The sequence below is a fragment of the Corvus hawaiiensis genome, chromosome 3 (assembly GCF_020740725.1).
Source record: "Corvus hawaiiensis isolate bCorHaw1 chromosome 3, bCorHaw1.pri.cur, whole genome shotgun sequence".
In the NCBI taxonomy this organism is placed as follows: Eukaryota; Metazoa; Chordata; class Aves; order Passeriformes; family Corvidae; genus Corvus; species Corvus hawaiiensis.
Window position 1 is genome coordinate 44062739 of NC_063215.1, and position 24579 is coordinate 44087317.

The 24579-nt window shown below is 34.5% G+C and overlaps 1 protein-coding gene across 1 annotated transcript; it reads right to left on the minus strand.

Annotated features, from left to right (window-relative positions):
* Positions 1-401: 401 nt before the first annotated feature.
* LOC125322337 lies at positions 402-19292 on the minus strand. The gene is given in 5 exon segments (XM_048295975.1): positions 402-610; positions 613-696; positions 699-974; positions 977-1019; positions 19128-19292. Coding segments are annotated over 5 exon segments (777 nt in total).
* Positions 19293-24579: the final 5287 nt, after the last annotated feature.

Below are 24579 nucleotides of genomic sequence, written 5' to 3' on the forward strand. Positions count from 1 at the left end.
TGAGAGGAAAATAGAAACCACTACAAAGTGGCCATGAAGAAGAAAACTGGGAAGAAAACAGTCCAGGAAACTGTGATCTATTTTTGGTCAGCTCACTAACTGAGGCATCTTTTGGTAGGATTAGAAGCAACCTGTGAGGATTTCGGGTGTAGACATCATCAAATTCTACTACACAACTTTAGTGAGGTATTAATAGCTATTATGAAGGCAGTAGAGACCTCTGCCCTCCGTTAGTACAGGAAAATATGATGTCCTACATAACTGAACTTTTAAATATTTTTATTTCAAGGCATGCATGTAACAGTTACAGCTGTAGCACAAAGCCAAAAGTATAACTACACCAGAAACACTCAAAATAATGAAGAAGAGGACATTTTGGTTGTGAAAGAGATTTAATAGAATCATAGAAACATAGAGACGTTGAGGTAAGAAAAGACACACAAATTCATCAAGTTCAACTGATAACCCAGCACTGCCAAGTTCACCAGTAAATTGTGTTCCCAAGTGTCACAGCTTCTTTGGTGTCTTCTAAATACCTCCAGAGATAGTGACTCCACTACTTCCCTGGGCAGCCTGTTCCAGCATTTGACAACCCTTTCCGGGAAGAAATTTTACTAATATCCAATCTAAACCTTCCCTGGGAAAAACTGAGGCCATTTTTTCTCATCCTGTTTCCTGTTACCTGGGAGAAGAGATTATTGTGCCACAACCTCCTTTCAGGTAGTTGTAGAGGTTGATAAAGTTCCCCCTGATCCTCTTTTCGTCCCAGCTAAACAACCCTAGTTCCTTCAGCTGCTCCTCATAACACTGGTGCTCCAGACCCTTCCCCAGCTTTATTGCCCTTCTCTGGACTCGCTCTATCACCTCAATGTCCTTCTTGTAGTGAGGGTCCAAAGCAGGACACAGCACTCGAGCTGTGGCCTTACCAGTGCCAAGTACAGGGGGGAAATCACTGTCCTGGTCCTGCTGACCACGCTATTGCTGATACAGGCCAGGATACCATTGGCCTTTTCAGCTACCTGGGCACACAATGGATCATGTCCAGTTGCTGTCGACTAGCACCCTCGGGTCCTTTTCTGCTGGGGAGCTTTATAACCGCTCTTCCCAAGTCTGCAGCATTGCATGGGTTTTTGGGAACTAAGTGCAGGACCCAACATTTTGCACTCTTGAATTTCATATCATAATGATAATAATGAAAATAATATTTAATAATATTCAGTTTCTGAATTTTTTTTTTGGTTTAAATAAAAATCTCTGTGCAAATTTATTATGGAAAAACTTGGTCTGAGATAAATGCTGGCCTTGCCTTTAAGTATCTTTTGATACTTAAATAAATTGCAAGTAGCACAGTGAGAAACATTATGGAGACTGAAAGGAATCTGACTCATCTGGCATTGTGTATTCAGTTGTATATACCTTTCAGGTTACCTCATAAACTTGTGCCCCTTCACCACCATCCTGCCCTTTCTATAGACAGAGAGAGACAGGTCTCTGAAAATCTTCCTCTGGAGTCTACACAAATACTTTGGCTTAGTGAAGAACATGTTTCCAGAGACTCTTCATTGACTTCGTATGAAAAGTGAGTAGTCTGAGAGAACCAAGTCTCTTGCACAAATGTTAGACATATCCACATTGGCAGATTGTTACCAGATATGCAATCCAAATTAAGAGATGATACACAAACAGAATTGTTTTATGAAGAACTATAGGAAAAATGATTTAAATATATAATATTCCCTGTTCTTGCTTTAATCTGCAAATCGAACTATATCATTTCCATAGATTTGCAGTAATGTTACAAGGCATAGGTATTTTAAAGTGAAAGGAAGCTGTGGGAAAAAATATGAAAAATTAAAAAAATACAATCAGTCAATGCAGGTGATTTCGATGCCTTACTCTTAACTATGATTGCAAAATAATAATATCTGTTTTGGCATTTTATTTTATGATAAAGTAAGATACATTAAGAAACCCGGTCATTACATATGTCTATCTTGCCAAAAAGAACTTATTCACTGTAAAATTCTTCTGTGTAGAAGCTCCAGAGAAAAGAGGAGGTAAGTAAGGAAACATCAAATAAAGGCTTATCCTTGTTTGTAAAGAGACTGTTCTAGTAGGAGTTATGAATGGGAACCTTGACATTAAAGTGACAGGGTAGATTCCTACGAAGTTAAAAGCAAATCATCTGGTACTAATATCTAGTAGAGATTTAAGTGAAGGACTTATCTGGGCTAAATATATAAGATTAACCATAAACAGAAACAAGTCACAATGCTTTTTGCTGGCCATACTTAACCAGCAATCATGTTTAAAAACTTTTCGTTAATAACGTTTTTTTGAACTCATATTCATCTTCTGTTCTACTACTCTACTCTGAAATAGGACAGTTTTGCAAAACAAGACCACTTCCTGTTGAATTCTTTACTTTTAAAAAACCCCTTTGCTGCACATTGCCAGTCATTCCACTCTTCATATGTGCAAGAGTGATGCTGTATCTTGGTTGTGTCGCAATTACTTGAAAAATACGGAGCATTTGTCTCTGAATCTCTTGATGAGCAAAAAGAAAGGGTCACACATCTTTTTGGAAACCAGCAATGACATATAATTTTATAAAATGTTTATTCACTTCTTAATGAGATTAAACTCCTAAAGAAACTGAGGAAATTACTCTCTTACTGTTTACACTGAAAAGGCTTAGACAATTTTTTTGTTGAATGGATCCACACTCTTCTTGAAAATAGTCCTTTAAGTAACATCATGGTATCCTACCTTCTCACTGCTCCTGCATATATTTTCACAATATTTTATTTTCTAAAGGTAATTTTTAATATTTCTCTGACTGTACATAGAAGTTCTCTACAAAGGAGTGAGATAATGGCTCAGAGGCGATTCAGAATAGGATATGACTGCAAAGACTAATGAGCTTACTAACACAGAGCTGATTCTATCTAGTAACTAAATAATTCTGTTCTGTAATATTTCAAGGTTATAAGCCAAAAATTTGCTCATCATGTAAGAATTTTAAAGAACAAATCTGTCACCTAAAACCTTACTGTCAATGTACCAACTTTTAAATCACAATTGGAAAAAAAAAAAAACAACCAACCAAAAAACCAAATTACTCTAAAACAACAGAAACCAAAGCAGATAGGTAGGCAGGTAGGCAGGTAGGCAGATTGACAGCATCCTGAAATCTGATCAGGGTGAAAAACTAAATGCCTAAACACTTCTGATAGACCATTCTTTACCTTATAAAGCTTCCTTTAGTATCATCAGCAATTAATATATTCAGGGAACACAGTGCAGTGCTCTTACATATAAAAGCAAAGAAACGTTTTATTCTGTGAATGCACTATGGATAATTAGACTTAAATGAAATACCTTTAAAAAAATTAATTTATAATATCTCTGCTGCTTTGCTCTTTTTCTTCCCCTGACTTCATGGGTTATTTGCTATTGTAATTTACAAGTCACTTTTACTTACTTTTGGTTGTTCCTTGTTTCAAATTCCACATATGACTTGGTTTGGCTTTAATACCTTAGTTCTAACACTTTTGTATTTAACTTTTTAAAGCTACAGAGATCTCTTTGCTACTCTGTCCTACATGTGATTGCAAGACTAATTTCTAGTCAAAATGAGGTGTTTCCATTTAATATACTACAATATATAGAAATTTTTATCCCTATGGCTAGAATAGCACTTACATATGTCATAGAGTATTTCTGAGATCTAGTCAAAGTACAGCCTTGGAATAGGTTATCTTTCATGTAGAAAATGCACCCACCTGTGATATCCCTAAGGCCTGGGGATGATGTATAGTCTTAAATAGACTGAAAATTAAACATAGAATAACACTATGAAACTAATAGCTGTGGCTGACATTTCTGGATCCATTTATTTGAAAATGTAATGTCTATTTGTAGAAAGTGGTGTTTTCAAACAAAAGGAGTATGAGAATTTTTTTGCAGTGACTTTTCCACAGGTCAAGATATGCTAGTTATGAGTTGACTAGTTTTGAGATTCAGGCAAGGCTCAGCTGGCTTTCGAGTTACTCTGTTCATCTTGGCTTTGTGCTGTTTGGAACAAGTAACTTTGAAAAGTTGCTAAGTAACTTTTAAGTCGCAATATTTTACTGGGATGACTACTGGCCTTAACTGTGTTTCCTGCTTCTGATACTTCATCCCAAAAACTCAATATGGAAGTAATTGAATCTTGACAAAGGTTAATATTTTTAATTATGTACAGAAGAAATCCATGTGCAAGTGAAAAATTTTGCTATTGTTGCCAATTTTCAATTTGGAATAGAAGAATTCTGTGGAACTGGCCTGTTTTTTCCTCAAGAGATGAGCAATCTTGAATTCCTATGTTCATTAAGACATATGTATGTGGAATCTTCTTTTCTTCCTCTTTTAGTCCTTTATTCCCACTTCCTCATGAAAAATTCCTACTCCATCCTGCAATATTTTCTCACAGTACCCTGTGAAAATTGATACAACACAGAAAATGCTGTCCTTATGTCCTGTCCTCAATCATGTTTAAAATGTTTCCCTAAGTTTTCTTAGTATCTTGATAATTCAAATTGCTAAGTGTAAATCCTCTGAGTCTCTGAACAGGTTGATAGTTGCATGTTAAATAGCTGAAACCAGGTTTTATAAGTAAATGCTCACTGTTGTTTTAAATTAATTTAAAATGTGGTATTAATTTTTATTCCTAACTGTAAAAGGATGTAAACAGGCTTTGAAACTTGTGAAGCTGCTGAGATGAATTGGTTACTAAACTGCTGCAGAAACTCCATTCAAGGAGTTGCTGGTTCTCTTCTATGATCTAAAAGTGCTTGTTTTCAAGCTACAAACTTACTACTTTAATTAATGAATGTTTTACATCTGCCCACTGCTCTGTATTCTAAGGAATGAAGTAAAGTGCAGGAAACAAAGAATGAAGAATATAGGAACAAGCAGTATTAAGTGAATTCCAGTTCTATGGCAATTTATATAACTAGTTACCTTTTTTCATAATATAAAGGTAAAAGTCAGTGTCTATATCCTGAGATTCTGAAACGAACACAATCCACTTCCAGGTGTATAATTTCTTGTCGTATTTAAACACCATCAGTAAAGACTTCACATGCCCTACTCCCCAGTCTGGCTGTGTTTCCTAACACAGCTCTCTAGAAGCCTTTTCCTCATGATGAGTAGCTTGCACAAAGCAGTAAATGCTACTTTGCTATGAATATGCAAATTTTAAGTGACAGTACCAGTACAGACTAAGAATCATCTTGGACTTCCAGATCTTGCAGATGTCCTAGATTTGCCAGGTGATTAAAAATGGTCCCTAACAACAGAAGCTAATTATCGATGGCCCATGCTGCTCCTTGCTGCATAAAGAGTTCCTTTAAAAGACAAGACTCGAAAATATCTGGCTGCAAATCTTACAAAATCATTCCTAAAATGTGTGTGCATATGTAAAACTTCTGACTATAAAATTAATTGGAGGTAGGAAGCTCCTAGTATCTGCAGGTTACAGACCTTATTTTCATAATATAAATCTGACCTCATACAGAGATTTACTGAATTTAGCAGCCTTAACTGTCACATAATCACATGGTTCCCACTTATTGTCCTGCCTTTACCTAGATGGTATTTCTTACCCTGCAAATTCTTTGAGTCAATTACAGCCTTTTGGTTTTTTTTCATTTTACATCATATAAAAGAATTGTTTGGGTTTTTTTTTCCATAAGTTAATTAGAATCAAGTTGTATAAATTAAAGAATAGCATTACTGGCAGTATGTCTGGGGCTGTGCCTGCATCTGTGAGTTATAAGGCATTTAATCCTATTCAGCATCTTAAGTTTTTCCAATGATGCTTTTTACAGAGTAGCCTTCAAGTAAAGGGACCAGACTTTATGTAAGGTAATAAAGTAATCTTGTGTACATATTCAGCATTTTCAATGAAAGTTTTTAAAGATCTTTAAAAGTTTGGGGTTTTTTTTTTTTGTTTGTTTGTTTGGGTTTTTTGGTTTCATTTGTTTTGGTTTTTTGTTTTTTAAATTAAAGGATATAATTATAACTTTCTTTGACATATCCTCAAAACATTTCAGAAGTGCTCATTGCCATAGTGTCCTGAATTTGTGTGTTATGCAATCCTACTACCATATCATAAAAAGCAACTTCTTGGTAATTCATCCAAACACATATTAGTGCAGAGCGTTTTGCAAACAAAATTCTGTAAACATTAAAATATCTCAAATCCACGACGATCAACTAAGACAGGTAAAATATTTTCAAATATCAAGATTGCTAGAAATTGAAAAACTATATTAACTCTCTCAACCTAGTCATTAGGTTTAAAAAAATTACCTTGAACATTTTATGCAGTTCAAAACCAAAAAAATTTACCCTTTATTTTAGATATATGCATATTCTAAACATATAAACATTCCAAAATTTTAACATTTATAATGAAATTTGTCATTATAAACTTTTATTTCTGCCCCAGGTTTAAAAACTTGGCATTCTTCACAGAGAATTTTTTTTGTTTTAATGAATCATTCTAAATATGTTTCAGGAGAAATAGAATATTAGAGGAAACATACTACTGTAATGCATATTACAGTCACAAAACACCCCTACGATATACTCCATTTTAGACTTGAGTATTTGTTCCTATTTCTTCATTCACCTGACTTTACAGACGGCTGATCTTTATTATTTTATTATGTATTATTATTATCTTATTATTTCTACTGTTATATATAATTCATTTAAATCTAATAATTACATACTACAAGTATAGAGAATTGTTTCTATTATTATAGATAATCATAGATAAATATAAATATATAAATAATAGAAATATCTGAAATCCTTGTTCTAGGCTGTTCTTTGCAAAGTGCACTGTTTTGTCTGTTGCTATAGTGATCAAATACAACAAACCCTGTTTCTACTAAATCTTAGAAATAGTACCATGTACTGTAATGTATAATGAAGTACCCAAAATTAAAACACAGTAGAATACTTGTAAGAAAATAATTCGTTACTACTTTCACAATATACAATGTGCCGTTTCGAATATCTTCTAAATTGGACATCTGCTACAATTCTATAAACTGTTTAGAAAGCCAAATGCATCTTCTTTTTTTATTATGATTTATATTTTTATTTTGTTTCCCTAATGAAGAAATTTTCAAAATATTTTGTTTTCTACAGTAATTCAGATAAACTACTTCTTTAATGCTTCTGCTTCTGTGGTTGTTTGTTCAGCAAATCAGCTTAATTTTAAATTTTTTTATTGCATTCCATGACCAAGTTCCACTTTTTTTTTTTTTTAATGAATTAACTAAACCTATCAAGATTAATAATTTTGTTATCCATATTTTTCTATGGAAAACTAAATTATGTGTTTGTTTTAAAGAGGTTACTACAATAAATCAAGCTACTATCAACAAAGAATTGCTATACCTGAGAGTCCAAGTTCTTTAATTGTAAAGAATGGCAAAATCTCAGAGGTTTATTTGGGCTTTTTATATTCCTAAAAGATGCCATTTACTACTTTTTGTATAAAATTCACCTACGCAGATACCCTTTTTTTTCTTTTTTTTTTTTTAATTTGTTTGTTTAGGAAACTCTTGGTTCTTATGGCTCTTTATATGCTGTATTCATGCTGGTGTTTTACAACTGATGTAAGACAATTCAAAGTAATTGGGAGTCGATGTCTGTTCCAGATCAGTCTGAAGATATGTAAACTCAGGTGCTGTAGGTGGGTACCGCAGGTTCCTGTGGAGATACTCAGTTCAGTTCAGCTACCTACAACTCACTTGCTAGATTAGACTCAAATGTCACTGTCATGTGAGATCTTCCAATATCCTCTGCCATATCTGCCATTCCTGTGCATACGCATAAAAATAAACCAAGGTATTTCAAATGGGATTAGGCACCTGTGACTATGGATCTGAATCCTTTCTCTCTGCTTAATGACACTCCAAATTTCCCTTAGACTCTACTGACTTCTTTGACTGCCATGGATTATAACAAAGTTCTGTGCCCACGAACATCAAAACGGAGGCTCAAAGTGTCAACTGAATCTTAGCTTTTCCTTTCAGTATGGTGAAAATGCTGGGTTCCTCGGCTCCACTGGCCTCCAGCATTGCTTTTCAAGATGGCATTATATTTAACCTTTTGCTTGCACTTGTTTCTTTGGAACTCCAGGTCACAGACCTCAACTAACCAATGTGATGAATCAATACCTGTACTTCCGTACTTTGGTCAATACAGAAGGGACTCTGTGCTCATGAGAATGACTATCCTAGGATTGCTTTGGTCTGCCAAATATGTAGAAAGTAGCTCTCATATACAAGGAAGTTGACTGTCAAATCGCTTTACTTATTTTTTCTAAGAACATTGCCCGCTTAATTGTCCAAGAACTCAGCATGAGAAGAATAATAAAATCTCCCCTTAAAATAATAACAGTAGTGATAACAGTACTGATATTTTTTACCAAAAAGCTCAAAGTCATTTTTTTCCCGTCTTCAAAAATGAAATTGTCTCATCAATAGTTGAGACAGCTACATCCTTGTAGAATATAATCTAACTCCAGCTGAAATAGCAACATCATTTTTTCCCAGTGCATGAGATACATCACCAATCTGTTTGGAAATCAATGGTTTGTGAGGAATACATGTACATTATTAGCAAAAAGGATGCTGTAAAAACCAGAATATAAAAACGATCTGATCCATTTCACCTGACTTGTATACCTGTCTGATTGTATATTTAGACAATGCATTGCTTTTTTCTATTACCATTTAAGATTTCTTCTAGTAAGAGTTGAATTCTAATTATAAAGGATAAGGATCCTCAGGATGCTAGTGAATTGGACCCTGTGTATCTCTGCAAGAAAATGGAAATTATTGACTGCACAGAAAATGTCTTCATCTGTACACTAAAAGAAAAATTGAGGACAGCACAGTGGTAGCCTTTAACAGAGAGAAGTGATTTCTTAAGAATTAAGTTTATTGCATATACAAAATTTTAGCTTGTCTGCTTGTGCTCTCAACCAGAGTGGATCATAATTGTTTTCTGTCCAGAGGGAGACTGAAACCTAAACTGAGAAGTAGATGCTGTGGCAAATATAACATGTATCAATGGATCAGGGTTTTACAAGCCAAATGGAATATTATTCCATAGTTAATCTCTCTTGGCAGTACTTTTAACACACTCATATACACAGACCCTTAAAAAAACACCCAAACCAACCAAACAAGACAACCAAAAAAGCCAGCTCCTGTATACTCATGAATAAAAAGAACCATTGACATGTTGTAAACACCAGTTGGTAATCAGATTCAAATACCATCAATAATACAAGATCAGAGGGGTGCCAACCCCCAGTAATATTGCAAACAGATCCATGCTAGAATTATTTGAGTTTCATCCTCAGAAATTCATCTACAAGTTTTTCTGAATGGTAGAAGAACTGTATAGCATTTAATGATTGTTTACTTATGCATAAATAAATAATCAGCTGTGCTTGGCATATTTCTGTTCTGAAGGACTATTTTGCCCATCTCAACCTGTATCAATCAAAGCTGTCCACCGAGAAAAATGTAGCTGTGGAAGAGGATTTTAGGAATGTCATTCCTAAACACAACCTCAAAATATCCTAACTTGATTTTTTGTTTTAAATTTCATTAGAGACAGGAAAATTCTATTAGGCTGCAAAAATTATTCCAATAATCAGTCACCAAATTAAATTAAATTATATTGGTATTAATTTGCAGGTGTCAAGCTCCAAACTTAATGAAATGTTATAAATTATACATGTACTGCAGTATCAAAGTATACACATATCAGTTACACATGGAATACTTAGTATGCTTTATATCTACAGCCTACATTGTCTTGTATTTATAAAGATTTCCATTGTTACCTGAAAATCTAACAATTTTACTCAGCACATACGCATTTTATATAGTGTTTAAATCATTTCCTAATCTTCTCTTGTCAAATTTAATAGATTGATTTTTCTTCAGAACATCAAAATTCTTTTTGTGATTCCATGTTGAACCCCTTCTAATAATCTAAGTATTTCAGCAGCTCTTTTTCTTTCAGTGAACACTGAAAATGAATACTGCATGACAGTAATGTGAAAAGTGGAATGCAACCAAAGGTTAATCACTGGAAATTAAGCAGTGTTACCAACATCAGCTACAGAGGTAATACAAAATCCATGTTTCTAGCAGGGTTTTTTTGTTCATTTAAGCTTTGTTTAGCCTTTTTGACTACAACACTGAAGCAAGGTCTTATCCCTAGTAAATAAATCATCATGATCACCAAGTTTTCAGGGCAAAGTAGTAAGTAAGTAATGAGAGCCCCATATTTTTTAATATACCTTTCTTTTTAGGATATGATTGACTTTTCAAAAAGACAGGCTCCTTCATATAACTGAGTTTATGAAGAATTCCAGTTATTCAGGGATTTTTCCCCCAGGTAATTGTTAACATGCTTTAGGACTAAAAAGTAGATTTGTTCAGTGGAAGTTTCTGAAAACAGAACTGCTTGAAGATAATTCCCCATTAAGAGTACAATATGGATTTTGATTTTGTAGTGTTTTAATTTCTTTAGCAAAGAAATTGATTTGAAAATAGGAATCAGTAATAGTAATGGCAACATAACTGATAAGTATTGCCTCTTTCTTTACAATATATTGACTAGTCATGTTTCATGTCATTAAGTTCCTTAGTGTTATGTGAAGCAGAGGCTCTGCGGGGTTTTCTGAAGTATCTTTTGAGTAGTTACAGAGATAATACTTCTGCAAGTAATGTCACTTTGAGAACTTTACCCCACCTTTATGTTTCAGAAAGTCCTGACATATCTTTTCTTCCTGGAAAGTTAAATTAAAAACAAAATAATATTTATTGTTTGTTGCTTCTATCAAAGAGGGATACTCTGAAAAGCTAACAAAACCATTTACTGAAGCAATTTATTCATAACCTAAAGCATAGCAGGTTCAAAATTTTTATCACTCACAGTTGTCAAAATTTTCATGTTGTTTCCTAAGGGAGTATATAAGTACTTGTACTGAAGTAGCTTGTAGAAAAGATCTGTAAATCTCATAGGAATAATTAACAGTAAGTTGCAGGTAGTCAGAAATTCCATAAACAGTGGAAAAATTGCTGATTGTCAAAGAAACTTGTCTTAGTGATTAGCAGAAAACATAAATCAAGTTAAATTTCCCAAAGTTTAAATAAAGAATCAAAAGTTCTTAAGTAAAAAAAAACCAAAAACAAATCAAAAATAAGTTCCCCCAAAACCACAGCAACACGAAAACCCAGGTGAACAAAGAAAAAACCAAAACCAAAGGCAGACCTATGGATAGACATTGTAGCTAGGATACGACCCAGAATAGTTATAATACTGCTCAGGAAAAATGGAGCAAAAGTAAAGCAGGTAACGAGAACAAATTTGAAAAAACAAAGCAAAAACCTCAGCCCCCACACAGAGTCTAAAAAACCCTTAGTGGCATCAGAACTGAAATCTGTCAGTTGAATGAACCACATTTTCTACTCAGAACATCAAATGAACTTTTGCTTGATGACATCAAGACAATGACAAAGGTTTTTAATGAAAAAATATCAGTTCATGTAAAATTAGCAAATATTGTACTTATGAGAAGAAGAGTAAGAATTCTTTACTAGACTTATCCAATAGATAGATATAATCCAATGTCAATTTTAAAGAAAACAGTAATTAAAGAGATAGGAACAGTAGAAATAAATTTAAATGTTTTTTTCAGGGCTTGTTTCTACCAGAATAATCAGATAGTTTTCTATAGTCAAGAGAATTGTGATACATCAGATCTATCCAGATTTTAGTAAAACATGTAGCGTAGCACCACATGGGAAATTATTAATGATGATGAAGAAGATGGGCCATAGAACTGTGTAAATGAATAAATGAATAAATGAGAGACAAGAAAATTCTTTTAAAAGAGGACTGTGAGACTTGACAGAATTTATTTATAAAGTTCCTTAAGCATTTGTCTTTGATCATTTTAAGGTGACTGATATTAGTGACTGGCTCAAAGATATATTCTAATTACATGGTGATGTGAGATGCTATTAATGCTGAAGTTTAAAATAGCAAATGGAAAGATATGGATGACCTTGAAAGGTTGAGCAATAATTTGACATTAAAAGGTTTATGTGCAAGTTGATATAAAAGGTTATTTTCTAGCTTTTCTGTGCCCACTGTACACATTATTCATCCCACTACTTTTGTGTTGATCTAGTCACCCAGTTATATTATGAATTATGAATAGAAGGTGGTTACAAAGATGCCATTTAAAGCTGTTTGTGGAAATGGAAGCCCACTGTAGCAAAAGTGACTGAAGGACTTGTTAAATGAGGTAACACCTTTGGAACACTTTTGTGTGCCCTATCAAAAACTAATTCAAAATAAAATAAAAAATCCCAAGTCAAAACTTTTAAAATACACAGGACAACATTTACATGAAATTAAAAAAAAGTTACATATAATCATGAAAACAGCACTTTCTGTGAAGAAATTAAATAGTTTAGTGTTACTGTAGGTTGACCTTGTAGGAAAAAAGGGCAAAAATGTTAGGTACTTTTGAGATGTTTCTTTCTCTCTTTCTGGAGGTCATACATAAAAGAAAGAGTTTATGAATTATTTCAGCAACACAGGGAGTCCCTTCCAGCATTTTGTTTCTTAAATGTATTTTTACATGAAATAGAATATTTACACACAGCTAAGAATTGACTCAGGGCTGTGATATATCAGTCATGTAATCTGATGAAAATTGAACTTCTGTTTTCAATGAATCAGTACTGATTTACATTTTCTGTGTTACCTATTTTAAATCCCTTAGTCTTGGAGTCCTCATGAAATGTTCCAGGGTATTCCTGGGATCAAAGCCAGTTTATGTACAATTAATTATATAGCTCATCCTGCTTGTCTTTTTGAAATATTGACCCATTAGATTTCTTCCAGTCCTCTGGAGCTTCCCTAGTTTTCCAAGACTTATTGAAAAATCAATGTCAATTGTCTAGGGAGCTCCCCAGCCAGTTCTTTTAAAATTATTGAATGCCAGACAAATTTTAAAATACCTAGTTTTAGTAGTTGCTGCTTAAAAATCTCCAGAGTTATAGTGGGAGTGGGAGATATTTCATCATCATCACCTGATATGAATCTACCAATTCAACTTTTTCTAACTATGAGGAGAGAGTAATGAGCAAATTTCTGCTTCTTATGCATTATTAATGCCATAGTTATATGGTTTTCTTATATGAATAGATAAATATAAATGCTAGGATTGCTTTACCACTTGCTGTTTTATTGGGGAGAATTCCCAGTTTCTGATTTATATTTGTTATCAAATTCAATTTTATCTGAATCTTAGTAATTAAAGTAGGTATTTGTGTATAAATTTTTATTAAATTACCGATTTCTTTGAAGCTAGATTGTTTGGCAAAAAATACCAAACCACAGAAACCCACAGAGCAATTTGTCTTAACAGCAGAGCCGTCTTGCCTTAGAATATTGTGGACAAAGCATTATCTTGCATTTGGTTTTGTTACGTGTTCAGGGTATAGTATCTTCACAACCTCAATCTGATGAAAATATTCCTTGTGTTTCCCTGAAGTATTTCTTTAGATACAGCATTTCTCAGTTCCCTTTCTGTACCTTAGGGAAGTTTCCTTTTCTTTCTCTCCAACAAATGTCCCGTATTGGGGAAGCTGCCCCTTTTCAGGAGCTCATGCAGGCCTTTTCATTCTTTAGGAAAATTATAATAATGCCAACTGCTTTCCTGAGACATCTGCTACACTGGAATTATTATTAATATTTAGAAGTATCTTACTCATGGACTCTTAAGGGATTGTTCCTGTATTCTTTTCACAGACACTATATGAAAGATTAATTTGAACAAGTATTCATTATTAATGTGCATTTAGAAGCTGATTCATCTCATCCTAAAGCAAACATTTAAAATAGGTCAGATGACTCATGCTTGGAGAATGTCCATTTCTTCTTACTGGCAAGTGGACACATATGTAGCTAAAACAGATGAAACTTACCCTATTTGCTGACCGCTTTCCACACTGAGAGTGCTGCCATTGTATACCTTTCCAAGAACAATTTTAAGTTCTGTGATAACATAGCCATATTCAAGCCAAAATTCTCTCATCATAATTTATTTTCCATTGTCAGTACATCTAGTGTGTTGTTAATAGTTTGGGTCTTGACTATCACAAATGCCTTATCCAAAGTTCTGCCAATATTTTGTCTGAAGCAGTTTGCACGAGCCACAGAGTCCTCTTGATTTGTTGGCATATCAAAAAACTAACTTGTTTCCCACTTTAAACATTTTGGGTTTAGCTTCCCTAGTGCTTTCTGAGATGAGGTTGTAATTTCCTTTTAACAAATCCTTCCAGGGAATTAGTTCAGTGAAAATTCATAAAGTTGTCTCTGACATGTACAATGATATTTAGATTAATTTCTGAATTTCCACTGACAAATACTTGGAAAACTATAGCTGATACTTTATGATCATGAAACCAAATACTCTTTAGCTATACTTGCAGCATTTTCAGAATATTGTGAATTAATTTTTCAAAGAAGCTGCTTCCAGTAAACCCTTTCTACTCCGTAGAGATTTCATCTTTCAGTTTTAGATCACTGATCAGTCAATAGACAGGCAAAACTTTCTCACTTTTCCCTCTTGTATAATTTGAAACTCTACTTTTTTCTTTCTTTACCTTAATCTTCTTGCTATTTAACCTTACTTTCAGACTATCTCCTTCTGTGATGGCTTTAAAGTACTGTGAGGCTGTGGCAGTAGCCTCATGTGCAGCCACAAAGTGAACATATCAAACTGTGCAATTGTGCAGACACTGACACTCAATGAATAGAAGCCCTCTCTCAAAATAAATATACTATCTCTCAGCTCATTGCCTTATTCCAAGGACCTGGAGAGAAAGAGGTGTCTTCAAAGAGTCATTTCACCTTTCCCAGGCAACTATTTTGAAAGAGATTAATTACTGCCCTGAAGAGTATAATTCATTCTGGTTAACTTAAGGAATGTCAGACAAAACTATCTACATGTAAATTAATTGCCTGCAACTACTTTCACACTCAGAGGAGAAATGCCTATTTCATGTTTCTCTTGACTATTTCAGATCATAGAATCATAAAATTATTTAGGTTTGAAAAGACCTTTAAAATCACTGCATTCAAACCTAGCACTATTAAGTCCACCACTAACAAATGTCCCTAGTGCCACATCTACATGACTTTTAAATACCTCCAAGGATGGTGACTCAACCATTTCCCTGGGCAGTCTGTTCCAATGCCTGACAATCCTATCTGTGAAGAATTTTTTCCTAACGTGTAATCTGAACCTCTCCTGGTACAAGCTGAGGCTGTTTCATCTCATCCTATGACTTGCTACTTGGGAGAAGAGACTGACACCCACCTGACTCCAACATCCTTTCAGGTAGTTCTAGAGAGCCATAAGGTCTCCCCTGAGCCTTGTTCTCTCCAAAATAAACAACCCAAGTTCACTCAAGTGCTCCTCATAAGACTTGTTCTCTAGAACCTTCTCCAGCTGATACGCATTTTGAGATGAAAGACATTGTAAGGGACTATTTCTTTTAGGAGACTATTGTTATAAACTACACTGAGCAGCAGTTTGAGCTGTGATACTGATGAACTTGTTGCAGACATTGGTCAAAGAAATCCTATCCAAGGAGATTCTTTTTGTCTTGAAGAACCAGGTGACTAGTTTAGGCTCAAAACGCAATAATTATGATATTTCATTAAACTGAGATGAACTCCACTGGGTGTGGGTATGTGCTTCTTACACTGCTACTAAAGAGGAACATAAAGACCCCACATTCTCCTCGTTAGTATCTGTGTAAACACTGAGGTGGAAATGTAGTTTAATTAATTCCTGTCTGGCATTGACATTCTGTTTACATTTTGCCTCTGATCCAATTTACCTCCACTTCTATAAAACTGTTCCTTTCGGAATACCAGCACAGCATTTTGTTATTCTGTTTGTATATAAAAATGTAGCCCAGTTGTATTCAGCCACACATAGCTGCAAACAGAGAAGTCAACCCATTTTCATTTGCCAGGGTTATGTCCTGTAAGAAATTCTTTTGAGTTGAATATGAGAATCTGAGTCAGGAAATCTTAAAATACTTTATACCAGGCACACTCGATTCCTGAGAGCTGAAAACTGCCACATGTGGGGCCAGTTTTGACACATAGGGGCCTTGATAATGCAGTTTCCCGAGGGTATTTTTTTCCAACTTGACTGTTTGTTGGTTTTTGTTGGGGTTTTAGTGCAGTTGGTTGTTTTTTGGGTTTTTTTTGGGGGGGGGAGAGGTGGTGAGGGTGCAGTGTGTTTCAAGCCAATTAAGAAATCTGATTTTTTTTTTAATTTCCTAAACTCCTGAGGATCTACAGGTTTTTTGAATTTGTTTAAAACATATATTTGCAAGTCAAAATAACTGGAAGAACTACTTCTCCTAAATAAACTGAGATAAACCAATGAGGTATTTACACTTACTCAAATTTATCACAGAATAAACTGCAAAGTTCAGAATATTTCTGAGTTCAGGAATGTCAAGAGTAAGAAAAGAACTTTGAATTAATTATTAATTTAGATTTATAAATTTTTTTTGTCCATGAATAGCCTGTGATCTCTTCTCTCATTGTTCATCAATCTCTGTTTTATTTTTTTCCCCTACAATACAAGAAATTTGTTTCAATAGTAAGATCATAATTGGCCTTGGTTCTCCAATTAACTTACAGAAATTGCTGTCTGATTTAAAATATTTTGGCCATTTTTAGTCCAGAGGGAAACAGTTTCTCCCTAAGTTTCAAAAGATTTGAGCAATTACTTTGTACTCTTTGCTCTGTATATTGCAGATAATAAGTAGAATCTAGTTTTTGTCTACTACATGCCACTCTATCATCATGTGAGACTTTGTGTTTTTCCCAGCAGTATCTGAAGGTCTAATGTAAACTTTACAAGTAATACCAGAGTCCAGTACATATAAAATTTCATTACATTGAACTATCCATTCAGTTATAACATTCATAAATATTTTCAGTACAAACAGGCAAAACAGTATTCATTCATATAAATTACATACGTTCTTTGAGGCTACCTTAATGTTCTCTACTACTGATGTCTTTGGGAGACAATCTCTATACCATTTTATGATTTGCGAAAACATCAATAACCATTGTTGATATTCAGATTAGAGTGATATTAGATTAACATTTCATAATATTGCAATGTTGTGGTTTTCTTTTTTTCACTAGACGATCATACTTAAATTATTAAAACTCATTGAGTTACTAAAGCAAAATCATTAAACAACACTAACATCTTTTATGACTAGAAAGAAAGAGGATCTTTTGTAGTATTCTAGCTAGCATTATCTCTTAATTATAATCCCAGTCTCTGTCCTGAGAAACTAAAAAACAGATGTTATAGAAAAAATTATGTTGGAAAATCTTCTAAACACATATTTGTCGGACATCTAATTTGTTTTTCAGAAGAATTTTAAAACATCCATCAGTGTAACTATCACTATTTCATTGGAATCATCAATAAATTTCACATTCAATAATTTCTATCTTCATCAAATTAAGTTAATTGTGTCTTTAAAACCATTATATAAAATTCCTCTATGGCAGAAAAACTTACAGTAATCTCTCCACAAACTGGCATAAACTCATTAACTTAAGTGTTTCCATCCCATAAATGATCACATTTCAAGGCTTCATATTGAGAATTAGAGAATTAATAAAATAAGAAATGCTTTCAACTTTCAAACTCTAGCACTATATTTTCTATACCAACCAAAAAAGTTCATAAATAAAAATGTGCAAGAATCTTTCTCATTTCTACCTAAAGTATCAAAACTGCTGAAAATACTTGGTCAATAGCAAAATTATGACTTGAAAGGTGTTTTAAGAAACAATAGAATAAATACTATTATTTTATACAAGTGCTATTGATGTTTTCCTGATTGAATACTGACTACTTTCCAAGACGGATCATAAAAATTATTTTAGAAGGATTTATCTTGCACCTGTCCATCAGGTTCTAACAATAATGTTATCATGAATTAACCTATGTGCTCCCTTCTACAGGTGTTGAAATTTTTTTCAGTACATATGCATTCTGAGGAAACAACATGACTCTTATCCACTATGACACCGACCAGACCAAAAAACCCTCAGTTTTAGACTATACTTTGGTTTTCTTCCTGCAGCAAAGCTTTCTGTTGTACATCCTTGGAGATAAAATTTAATAGATATTTTTGTCTGAAAACCCAAAATTAAAATCTTACTCCTGGTTTTACTCCAAGAACTGTAATTTATCATATTACAACAGCATTCTTTAAAACATCTGCACCCTTCATATTATAGCAGAACTATTGTTGCTCTGAGTGTGTTTCACCCTAAGTGAAAACCTTCCCTAAGTGAACACCAACGTGAATGAACTGGATGTCTAAACACAATAGACAGCTAATTATTTTTAATTTGAGGTTTTTGTAACAATTGCCAGTAATGATTTTGTTAGGAACATTGCCAGAGCAGCTTCTAAATGAAACACAGCTTTTATTAACAGTAGCCCTTGCTGTGTAGAGAAAATATATATATTTTTATTTTTGTTTCTTCTACTGAAATTGCTTGGAGTCCTTTCCTCTGGATCTCACATCAGTATAGGATTTTACTTTTTTTCATATAATCCTGAAGAATGTAGAGTTGGGAAGACAAAAGAATTAAATTTAGCAGAGATTTAAATCACAGATATTTTGTTCTAAGGCAAGAAAGTTTGAGATCACTGAAAAAAAAGCCCATGCAATTCCTTAAGAGATAATCTTTATCTGATCTCAATGCTCAGGATATTGGTGGCCATTCTTAGGCCAGAAACTATTATGGTCTTAATTTGTTCTTACTTTTTCTCCTCAGAAAGAAATGACACCTCCATTTTGTTCTATTGCCTCAAAGGGATTTTGTAAATTTGGCAAATTATTACCCTCTATAGAAAATAAGCTATTCTTATCAAGATGGTCATGTATTACTGTCTCTGACCCAGCTTTGTTGGGCATACGCGTGCCCCACAGAAGCACGGGTGGGTTCAGTGTTACAGTCGGTAGCAAAGAGTTGAGAAGGGCATTTGTGTGCGTTCCATCAGGAGCATTTACTGCTTCTACACTGTCAAAGTGTGCAGGGGCAAATACCAACATGATCCCAAAACTCACAGTTTTATCCAGGGATGGGGGAAAAGGCGGGGCTAGGGAACGGGGACCAATGGAGAAGCTCTGGTGGAGCGACAAGGGGTAGAGGCCAACAGCCAACCGGGGGAGCTAAACTGGGGTAGGTTACTGTAACAGAGCAATGCGTCCTGGGAGAAGCCTTCCTGGTCACCCTAACCCTGACCAGTAAGTCTCTGGCACCAGAGACTGTCTTACCAAGAGCTCTCTCTGTCCCTTTTGCCACAGGCCAATCAGCTACCACAGTCATGATTGAAATGTATTTGCTGTGTGCAAATAGACTGATTATGCTGCTAATTGTAAAGATCACACTGAATTTTATATTACAATGGGACTTTCAAAAACTATAATTCTTAATTTTGTGTAAACTCTACAAGTAGGTAAAAATAATGGTGATTAATTTCAATTCTCTTTTTTGTGAGCCACACAGAGCTGGTAAATCAGCATCAAACATTTAAAATGTTTCACTATGTCTTGCATTGCATTTTGCTCTTAATACCAGGCTTTTGTATGGGGTTTGGGGATTTTATTTTGTTTTCTTTCTCCTTTGCAAAGGGGGCAGAACTGCTGCTAATTTCAGACCCTTTCAATCAGTTTAGGAACTTGACGCTATTTTGTGATTTTAAATTATTGGTAACATTACTGTACATCATATCATCATTTGTGATATATTCATTGTGATCACTGTTTCAGTTAAAACATTATGAATTATTCCATTTTTGTGGTCACTACTTACATGCCTCCAACTGTCCTTTGTTGAGCATTGTTTTGACTCCTTTTAACGTGACTTCATCTAGAATGGTGTTTTATCTTATCTTAGCTTGTGTATCACAGTAAACTCAATTTATCATTTATTACCATTGCTGGCCAGTTCCTTACTGTCACTTGGACTGTTCAGCCTAGAGAAGAGAATGAACGGAGATCTCATTGCAGTCTTCAACACCATCATGAGGTAAAGTGGAGGAACAAGTACTCATCTCTTTGCTCTCTTTACCAGTGACAGGGCTCAAGGAAATGATATGAAGCTGAGTTAGAGGACATTTAGGTTCAATAACAGGAAAAGAGTTTTTCACCCAGAGGGTGGTTGGGCACTGGAACAGGCTCCCCAGGGAAATGGTCACAGCACCAGCCTGACAGAGTTTAAGAAGCATTTGGACAATGCTCTCAGGCACATGGTGTGACTCTTGGGGTGTCCTGTGCAGAGCCAGGAGTTGGACTCGATGATCCTGATGGGTCCCTTCCAACTGAGCATATTCTGTGATTCTGTGACCTCAATACTGATTAGCAGTCTTATACTGCACAGTATCAGATATAGCTTTCTAGATCCCTATTTTCATTAGGTAGAAGAATTCACTGGTTTTTATTTCATAAAAAAAAGATTGCCTAATTATGCTAATGAAATATTTTTTATCATGTTTGCTTCATGTCTCAGCTACTGCTTCCTTGCTGGTATGGTATATAGAGCTCTGTACGGAGAGAAAGTTTCTCATATTCAACTCAACCTGTTTTGTTTGGTCTTCCTGATCTAAAGCACAGAAGTTGCAGAGTTGTGTACACAACTGATGCATGCATTAAACTCTGAGCAAACAGAAAAGGATTAACCATTCACTAATATCAAACAGTAGAGTAGATCATAATCATAGAGTATTCACAAGTACCAAAATAAACAAGTCTCTCACTTCTGATCTCACCAGCTCAGCTAGGTGACCAGCAAGAGACAGAATGATCTGTGGCACTCAAGAACTGAACTGCTTCAGCTATGAGGTATATTGCAATTAATTCAAAATAATTTTGCCCACTTTTTGATGTTTTTATTGAAAATTATGATGCTTTATTTGCTATATTTACTAGTTTTATCTGAATTTTTATTTTTTATTTTATTATTATTCAAATAATAAACTTTTTCAAAGTTTATTATTTGAATAATAACTTGAATTGGCTAAAAAAAAGGAAACGTTTTCAGCCTTTTTGGGGGAGTTCAGGCACAGTGATGGTTTGGTTTTGTTGGATTTTTTCCTTCCCAAATAAATCAGGAGTATAAATGCATCACTTATACCCTACCCTATTTGATTTAAAATATCAAAGCTGAACTCACATATATTCCATATCCATTTTATGGATCATTAGGCTCTTTTTTGTTTCTCTCTGCTTCTAGTCTGCCCCAGACTCTGTCCTTGAAATAGTAAAAAACACACAAAATCCAATTAAGAAAAAAAAAACTCTATGGAAGTTTTATCTAAACATATACATTTCAAAAAATAGATTTTTTTTTTTTTTTTTTTTTGCAATGGACTGAGATTTTCTTTTTTGCTTAACTTACTTGAAAAATTTTTTTTAAAAAGCTGATGATGCCACCTATGATTAATATATTTTAGAGAAGTTATTTATCAGACTATGATTTGACAGTGGAGAAAATATGATTAGAAGTATTCTACCAAGAAGAGGAAAGACACTATTATTATTAACTATATATGCTCAAGACAATGCAAAATTTTGAAAAAACATTGACCCTCTGTTTTTAGTTATCAAGGTAACTTCTACAATCCCAAAATAATTTTTTTCCCTTTCTATGTTTCTTGAAAAAAAGCGTTTGATTAAAATGAAAATTTTAAAAAATAGGTTTGTATGCCACTATTTTGTTGGGGACATTTGCTATTTTTCCTAAAACTACAATTAAAATTTTAAAAAACCAAGAAACCAACATCTGAAAAAAAGTTCTCACTCTCTTTCTTCAAATAAGGTTGTGTAAACAGAACCCACCAAATTTGTTAATGATACGAAACAGAGGGGTGGCTGATACACCAGAAGGCTGTGCTGTTGTTCAGCAAGACCCAGACTGGCTGGAGAGCTGGGCAGAGAGGAACAGCAAAGGCAAGTGCGGATTCCTGCACCTGCGATGAAAGACCTGGGAGTGCTGGCAGACAACAAGCAGCCAGTTGTGTGCCCTTGTGGCCGAGAAAGCCAATAGCATCCTGGGGGCATTAGGAAGAGCAATGCCAACAGGTCATTGCCAGCCCCTCTATTCAGCCCTGGTGTGGCTGTATGTCGAGCACGGTGTCAGGTTCTGTGCTCCTCAGTTCAAAAAAGACAACTACTGGAGTGGGTCCGAAGTGCTACCAAGATGATCAGGGGACTGGAGCATCTCTGTTATGAGTAGTGGTTGAGGGAGCTGGCCCTGATTAGCCCTGAGAAGACTGAGAAGGGATCTGATCACTGCATTCAAGTATCATAAGGGCAGGTGTAAAGAAAATGGGGCCAGATTCTTTACAGTGATACCCAGTGACAAGACAAGTGGAAATGAGCACAACCTGAAAAACACAGAAAATAACATCTAAATGGGGAAAAGATTTTTTGCTTTGAGGTTAAAAGAGGACTAAAACAGATTGCCCAGAGAGGTTGTGGAGTTGTCTTCTAGGAGGAAGAGTGGAATGGTTGCAGTTATGGTGTTTGTCATTCCAAGCAATGGTTATATGTAGTGAGGCCCTGCTTTCCTGAAATCATGAAACATCTGCCCTGCTGATAGGAAGTAATAAATCCTTTTTGGTTGACTTGTGCACAGAGCCTTTGCTTTCCTTATTAAATTGCTATTACCTCTATCCACGAGCCTCTTTGCCTTCCATTTTTCTCCTCATGCTATGGGGCAGGGGTGTGAATGAGAGACTGGGTGGGTGTTTGACTGCTGGATGAAGTCACCACAGTGTCTAATAAGTAAAGCTCTTTTCTGCACAACAGGTAAGCTGGATACATGTATAAATAAACCAGCTTCTATACTGGGGCTGTTGTACAGACAAAATTTTCAAACCAACTTCATACATAGAAATCATGTTCAACCAAAATAAACATCAAGGTTAATACATTTTTTCTTATAGTATATCACTTCATGATGTTATCACTTTGTGATTTGTTATATTCTCATCGAAAAGTGCAAAACCCAAAAAGACAGTGTTTATAACTCCACATGAGAACAAACAAGAAGCAGATGCAAAGTTTAACATCTGGAATAGGGATTATGTGATGTTGTAAGGGTATATTTGCAAATTTATGACATTATCTTGGTCAGTCAAGTAGTTGGTATTTACTCAGGCAAAAGACATTTTCTCATCTTATCTAATGAAGATTACAATGTACCTCATGAGTCCATCAGGTTACAGAAGTTCGAAGTAATTAGTAACATTTTACCAAATCAGTTCCCTGAATAGGGGTTCCCAGGGAATTAATTTAGTCCTGTAGCCTCAATTAACCATTGCACTTAAGCACTTGTTTAATTTTAAGTCTCAGTAATTTGAATGATATTAGATGTTTAAGTATTCTGACTTACTAAAATATGACTAAGTATACATTTAAAGGATTTGGTAAACTGACGTGTCACCAAGACCGCACAGTAATTGCTGTTCCCTCCTGGTATACGTACTAGAAATATAGGTAAATGTTTCAGCCTCTTTTGATAAAGTTTTAAGACAGAATTTGTTAATGTATCCTAAGTAATTATCGGTGCTATTATTCAGTCTTGCTACTCTCGACTCTTCTTACAGAAAAAAAATCATCTTTCAAGTAGAAAATTCAGAATTTCTCTGAGAACTACACTACAAACCACACTAAGGAAAAAACAATCACAAACAAAGATGTGTCTATTTTTATAAGACAACACCCAGTGTCTTTGCTGTTGGGTTTTTATTTTGTTTTTTTTGGTAAAAATATATATTCCACTGTGCCTGAAACTTCATAACACACTAGAATGGCCAAATAAATTCTATTAATAAGACTTTAGTTGCTGCTATCTAGGCATGGACGTATCCATCATAAACAATTCCTTTTAAACATTCCTTCTTGCCATTTCACCTCCTCCTATTAGTTTCACAGCTCCAAGTATTTGTGTTAGGTTTCTGTGTGTATCTTTTCCTTTAATTTCTCTCCTCCTTTTTACTGTTCCATGGTTCAAGAAAAGTGTGCTTAATGTTTTGTTCTCCTGATGCACTTTCTCATGTATCACATCATTTTACTCACTGGACTGGTATTTACATGGTTTTTATCATCCTACTTATGTACACAAAGTCTTTCTCTCTGATTTAATTTTAGGTTGCTTTAGGTTTTAGCTTACTTTAAAAAAATAAAAAAAAACACCTAAACAGACAAACAAAAATAAAACTGAAACCCAAAAATTCATACAATTTCACTGATATGTGCTGCAGACTGTAATTTCATAAGTAAAGTAAACATTATGGAAGATAAACTGAGCTGGACATGAAAAACTTTGAGGTGT